General features: G+C 40.4%; 1 protein-coding gene across 1 annotated transcript in view; it reads left to right on the top strand.

The window, feature by feature from the left end:
* Nucleotides 1-6,751: 6,751 nt before the first annotated feature.
* The window catches only part of ELAVL4 (ELAV like RNA binding protein 4), a 92,786-nt gene continuing 92,289 nt past the window's right edge, over nt 6,752-7,248 (top strand). Inside the window, exon 1 of the mRNA XM_040406961.1 lies at nt 6,752-6,817. Coding sequence (XP_040262895.1) covers nt 6,794-6,817 — 24 coding nt within the window. The 5' untranslated portion in view covers nt 6,752-6,793. The remainder of the gene's footprint in view (nt 6,818-7,248) is intronic.

Raw genomic sequence — 7,248 nt, 5'->3', positions numbered from 1 at the left:
AAATGAAGACCAATTAACCTGATTTTGACATTTAAAAAATAAATAAATAAGAGGGTTTGTTGTTTTGTGGTTTTTGCGGGAAAAAAAAATCAAGATTTTTTTTTTCTCCTCTTCCCTCCCGGGATCTTGAAACCTCTTTGCAGCCAAGGGGGCTTCCAGTGTATTGCGTTCCTAGTCCTTTTGACAGCATAGAGGTTAATGAGTGCGTCAGTCGCCTGCTGTTGCCTATGGTAGTACGAAGTATGACTTGCAAGCTGCCCAGAGTAGGTGTTTATTAATGCTGAATTGGCTTGTGGTGTAGCCCATCTGGACTATAAGAGACGCTGCAGATTTCTTGTGATGTTAAGATGTCCATACCGTTTGGAAAGGATGTTTGCTGGAGACAGGCTGAGAGATACGCTATGAATCCGTCCCTTTTACATGCATCTGCTGCCGCTAATGACTTACAAGGCTGCTCATTTAGGGTAAGGCAATCTAATCACCTTTTGATTTGATTTCGGAGGAATCGTCTGTGCACGAGTTCCTTGTCTCTATTTAATTTTTTTTTGTCTTCCTTCTGTTTGTGCCTTGCAGTGTTGTCCTCAGCATAGCTGATCTTAGCAAGTGCAGAATCCTAACAGCTTCTTATTTATTTATTTATTTATTTTGTATTCGTTACCCAAGTTTATACCAAGAGGGGCATCCTCCGCGTAGAAGCCGAATTTTGTTTTTAGAGGCTTGCAAGTTTTTGGATAGAGAAATGTCCATTACAGAACCTTAATGGTTTACCAGAACGATACCTCAAGCCAAACCAACCAGGTACACAGCAAGGGGGAGCAGAGGGTTTTAAATGTTTTGCTCTAATAGACACCACTTACTGTGTATGATCCTCTAGATCTGAGTTACCCTGCATGGTATGTCAAATATCATTCATTATGTGTCATGGGGGGGGGGGGGGGGAGTTGTAACTTTGGCTTGAGACTCAATGGCCGGTCGGAATAATTAATATTTTAATGGGCTGTTAGTATCACCAGGACAAATGTTGTCCTTGAATTCAGTAAGCGAAGTTGGATCAAGTGTATTTCATTTTGTCACCTTGTCCTAATCTATACTTGCAAGCTGAATATATACAAGTATTCATGTGATGACGTTCTTGTGATAATGCATCTCATGTGCTCATTCCATTGTGTGTCTATTTGTGTGCACTTTTTATTGCTCTGTGTTTTGTACCTTTAAACCGTGATATAATGGGTCTTATTGGTGACTTCTTACTGTGACCAAGGCCGCCTGTCTTTTTTTCCTCCCTCTCTATCTGCCTACTGAACAATTGGGGTTAAATGATAACTTTCAGACTGGACAGATAGCGCCCCCTTACACAGTACAACGGGACTTTAATTCTTGCAGTTGTGTCACTGCAGGGTGCCATAACGGAAAGCAATAATGTGACCCAGGTATTATGTGTTTATATGGTCATAAGCATATAGCTGATGTGTTCAAATGGAGTATTATTGTATAGGGTCACACAATATATGGCATACTCTATGCCTGTATACTGTATGTCCTTTGTAATCCATTTACACTGTATGCGACTGTCTGTTCAATCATCAGCACTACTATATCCTAGTAATGTAAAGACATGCTGAGAAGTGATATAGTTCTAGGAAATGACTGCAAACACCTATGAATTTCCTATGCCCATCTGTCAGTGCATGTTCTGCCTTTAGTATCCTAAAGGAATGCTTATGCTTCAATGGCTCTGCTTTATTTTCCCGTCATATACATTTGTGGACTGCGCCACTTTGAACGTGGCGTCATTTGCTAATATGGTGGCTTCACTCTCACTGTAACCAATCAGAATTTAGCTTTTATTATTACACTGCAGTGTGGACTATAAAAGCAAATATCCCATTGGTTGCTGGATTTTACTGTTCCAGATTCTACTGATTGGTTCTAGACTGTGAAAAGAGAGTAAATATAAAGATAGATAGATAGATAGATAGATAGATAGATAGATAGATAGAGATGGATATAGATATATAGATTATAGATAGATAGATAGATAGATAGATAGATAGATAGATTAGATTCAGGTTGTGTAGCCATTGCTGATAGAAAGGCCTAGGATAGTGTTTGTGGTTTCTAGGTCTTCCGTATACTATATATAACAGATGTTGTGTGTACCTTGTGATGTTATACTGCCATAAAACGTTGCGTTAGCAATGTTACGCGGTTTATTGTTATCTTGGCCTGTGGATTTCGTTTTTGAGCATTTAATCCAATGCAACGTTCAAGGAAAAGTAAAAGTTGTGCTTGTTATGGAGCCCGAGCCTTCATGTCTCATAAACCTGCCTTGAAGGCAATGCCGGAGTTTCTTCTATTTTCCACATTGGGATAAAATATCATCTATTGCCCTGAGAGAGTCCGTGGCCACTGAGTAATACACATGCATCCCTAGTGGTATCATCCAGTGCTGGGATATAAGTCAGGACTGTATCCTCTTGCCATCACATTGTACTAGATGTATCCTTCAATCACTTCTGACTCACTAATTTAGTGGAAACATTTTGTGCTTTCAGCATTTCTGCACAGTAATGACTTTTCTCTGTGTTTACTTTAATCAATAGGGACAAAAATCCCTTAAAATGTTTCCTGCACATTATGGAGAGTCTTATATCTCAGCGCCTCGAGGGAAAAATACAAATGTATCAGGAAACTAAAAAGTAGAAGCCACTGTCTAATGTTATAATAACACTCATCCTTCTAAGCAATTTGTTATCGATCTTCAGATCAGTAATATGCAAGAATTGTCCCAAGACGCTTCCTGTAAATATGATGCAACTAATGGACTCAAAAGTGGAGTTTTCTGATACAGAGTAATTCCCCGCTCTGGGTCATGGTTGATTTAAGCGCTCTGCATAATGTATGACTTAATATTGGGATGATGATGTAATCTAATTGGATACAGTATATAGCTGCTTTATACATCCCTGTAAAACAATGGGGGGGGGGGGGGTCAGTAACAACTCAAAGGTAGATTATCTAACTCAAAATCTGTTTATAGGACTGGTCCATACTGCCTGAAAATCCATGTTTTTGCAATAGGCCACACCTTTTATTGACATCAGTGGTTGTAAAAGGCTTGCGTTGACCATGAAGGCAAACTAGGCACTTGCCTAGGGCGTCTCAGTTTCATTGGTTTGAAAAATTATTAATTCCATTTATCACAATATTTACTATAGATAATGAGGTGTAAGTAGAGTAATGGGACATTGGGTGTTGTAGAAATAGTATTTTAGGATATGACTGATTTTCTACCTAGTCTTATCCTTAATGGCTCATGCACACAGCAATTGCCTGGCCGTGCCCGTATTGTGCACCGCAAACACCGGCCGTGTGCAACTGGTGCGGAATGGAGGCACAGAACCCCGCGGAGTGTTTCCGTGGGGTTTCTGTCCATACCTCCGCACCGCAAATTCCGGTCCCCAAAGCACGGAACGGCCGATTAATGGCCGTGTGCATGAGCCCTAATAAATACTCTTACCATGGTGCCATCATCACAATCGTGGATGAACTACACAGTTGTACACCCCGTGTATCTGTGCACCCCTAAGGGTTTGTTCACACACAGTATTTTCTGGGTTGAAAAAAACCTGATGTAGAATACTCATCAGGTTTTGTAGGATGTGTTTTTGGTTACTCGACACCATTTTCAATGGAAATTCTGGAAGTCGATTCCACGTGGAATCCGTGTCAAGAATGGACAGTTTACTTCTTTTTTCCGAGGAACTTTTTTTTTTAAACCAAAAGCTAAAAAGAAGCACAATTTGATTTAACATGCTAATTCCCTGCATGCATTTTTTGCAAGTTTTTTTTGTTTTCACAGAATGTATGTCAAAATATGCGCCAAAAATAAAATCATTGTGAACATACACTGATGGTTTTTGGGCAATTCAGAACAGTCACCTTAGTATATGGCTCCTCTGCGTAAAGCCTAATGTGCCTATGCTCAATACTGTAATGTATCTACTGTAGATTTTCTATAGGTGCAAGCATTTTGGAAGGGGCCCAAATGACTTGCGTCATTTCCAGAGATAACTTACATTATGTTTTTTTTTTTATGTGGTTTGCCCCACATTCATTGTATTAGCCTCCATGGTTGACTTGCACCATGTATGGTCAGCTCATCTGGTCCACCTTCCAATATCCTAGCTGCAGACTGAGGACTCAGCTCCCCCTCCTGCTCAGCGCAGATGTGGCTGCTGTCTAACGCTGGTGGATTTCTCATTGCTCTTTGCCCAAAAAATGAACTTTCAGAAGCTTCTATTTTAACAAGCCCTACTATACACATAGAAAGGAGATCATGAGGACAACGGACACCCTCTTGGCCTTCAGAGATTTCGCCACTTAAAAGAAAAATTTAGGGAAAATCTTTAGTGGATGTGGATGTGAAAGTCAGAGGAAGAACTTTCGTTTACGTTTGTAAAGCAAGATATTGCCGCCGCATTCTAAGGAGGCTGATGCAGAACATCTTGGAATGCAACCCTATCAATCATTCGCAGGGTCCATTCACACTTCTGTAAGTGTTTACGGATCCGCAGATTGCGGATCCGCAAAACCACGGACACCTGCAATGTGCGATCCGCAATTTACGGACCGCACATCACAAACACTATAATAGAAAATGCCTTTTCTGGACAAGAATAGGAGAATAGGACATGTTCTATTTTTTTCAGGAACAGAATTGCGGATCCCCCAAAAGACGGATGCGGATCACGGAAATGTGGATTCGCATCCGTTCCAGCCCCATTGAAAGTGAATGGGTCCGCAAATTGCGGTAACGAATGCGGACCCAAATTACGGACGTGTGAATGGACCCTTAAGAAGAGTCAGCAGGAACACCCCTGTTTGCCCCTTATACCGAAAAATAGGTATTTTTTATACCTTTTACCAAATTTATATAGCACCGACATACTTAGCGGTGCTGTACATCCTGTAAATTGTCATCGCTACCTTTTTCAGCAGGGTTGGCAGCTTCCACTAAAATAATGAATTTAAAGAAATAAATAAATATTATTCTCACTTTTGGTCATGTGATATCCTCTAGATCGGATCACATGGGCTTTTTTTGGCAAGTTTCTGAGCAGATTCTAAGAAAAATGCCTCTTCTCTCCCTTTCCACCATCATTGTTCTGATTATGTTTTCCTCTTTCATTCAACTCGAGAGTGTAATGTTAAAATCAATAATTTGGATTAGTCCAGTTTGCATGCTAGAAATGACCTGTGAACTGAGAGTGCCGAGCCAGAAGTGCCCATCTGGTCACGAATGGCTAAATACAAAGCACATTTCAATGACTGTCACCCAGCTATTAACCCCCAGGCGCCAGCAGCAGCAGCAGCAGCGTATTCAAAAAAAATCACAGCAAAGCCTCCTGCAGCAGACAAAGAGTTAAGCTCCCTTAGCTGTTAGAAGGCGATTTCAATAGCACCTTGCATAGCCCCGCCTTCCCCAGCTCGCCCAGCCAATCAGGCGCAGCCTTTATCTGACAGATAGTCCCATAAATGCATGCAAGCAGCCAGCCAATTTTCTAGCTTGGCTCTATCCAATTTTCATATCTACACCCTACTTTCGAGAGGCATCAACACAGTCTCTCTCTCTCCTTCTCTGTGTTTTTTTCTTTTTCTTTTTTTTTTTCTTTCCTTATTTTTTTTTTGGGTTCCTATTTTAATTTTATTTCCTTTATTTTACTTCTCGCAAAAGACAAGAGACAGTTTAGTATTCCTTTATTTATTTATTTATTTCATTTATTTATTTATTTTTTTATTGGACGTTTCTTTTTCCTTTTTTTTTTTTTTTAACTGGGCAGTTCGTGGATTTGGAAAACGCAAAAAAGACATTCCTTCTCCTCCTCCTCCTCCTCCCCCCCAAAAAAAAAACAAAAAAAAAACACAAAAACTATTTTTTATTTTTTATTTAAATTTTTTGGCCAAAAACATATAATATAGCGTTCTTGAAAATAACTGTTGCAAGGAGAAAAGTCGGAAGCACGCGGCGAGAAAATATTAACCATTAAGAATGGTGATGGTAGGTATGGCATTTCTTTATTTTTATGTGCATTTTTGTGTGTGTGTGTCGATACAGTATGTTGTGTCTGCATCTCTTGTTCTGTGGGCATTCGTGTTGCTGCTGCTATTGCTGCTTTTGGTGATAGTATTGGCGGTGGGCTGATTTATTTCTCCCTGAAGTGCTTTGTCACGTGCTAGTAAGGCTGTGTTAGAATGCATATTATTATTGTCAAGGTCATTCTGGTATTGCACGCTTGTGTAAGACAAATTAAAAGCACCCCATGTGTTGTGTATAGCCTTGTGATCATCCGTCTCCATTGAACCCACGATATCGCGTGTGTGTTTGAGGCTTCTATTCTGCCATTGTGTTTTCCGCACAAAGACTCTTGAAACCCACGACCAAAAAAAAAAAAAATCCTTAAAAAGAAAAATCTCGCCCATGCTGCTAATTTCGGTTGGTCCGCTCCATCAGTATGGTAATCCTTCGCGGGAGTAATATATAGGGGCTTGGTAAATGCTGCATATTGTATTTCAGAGTTCCCTGCCGTGACCTCATAAAGGAGGAGGAGGCTGGCGTGTGGTTGAGAGCGCACTCTGTGTATGTATGTGTGTGAGTGTGTGTGCGTGTGTGTGTGTCCTTCGTAGCATCTCTTGCCAGCAGTACTGTAAGAAGGAATGTCAGTTTTTACATAACGCTCTTTTTGGTTTTGACACTGTGACAAGCTTGAAGGCTCCATCTCAATAGTCACAGATGGAGTGGAATGGCTTAAAGATGGTAAGTGCTTTACATACAATGCTATTATTTTTCCTTTTTTTTTTTTTGCAATTCCGATTCTAAGCAATTATGTCCAATTACGTCTGCGTTTTCATCTGGCTTTTTTATTTTTTTTTAACACGGGGCAATTCATGTCGAAACCCGTGACTGCCGCGTTGCCTCCGATCTAGGATAGGACCTTGACAACTATAATGTCAGTGCACGTCTATCACAGAATTACTTGGTGCTGTGTAATCTTCATTTGGCCGTGGTCAGGATTTTCTTCCTCCTTTCGCTCCTGGTGAAAGCTTTCTGCCTTAAAGCAAAAAAAAAAAGCCCCCCCCCCCAAAAAAAAAAAAAAAACAACAAAAAAAAACATTTGCCGCAGAATGCCCATATGTTAAATAAGTGCAGCTGTCTTTTCTTTCATTTCCCCCCCCCCCCCCCAAACA

The sequence above is a fragment of the Bufo bufo genome, chromosome 9, assembly GCF_905171765.1.
Source record: "Bufo bufo chromosome 9, aBufBuf1.1, whole genome shotgun sequence".
NCBI lineage: Eukaryota > Metazoa > Chordata > Amphibia > Anura > Bufonidae > Bufo > Bufo bufo.
The sequence above is the reverse complement of the archived record's forward strand: the minus strand, read 5'-3'. Positions and strand labels throughout refer to the sequence as shown.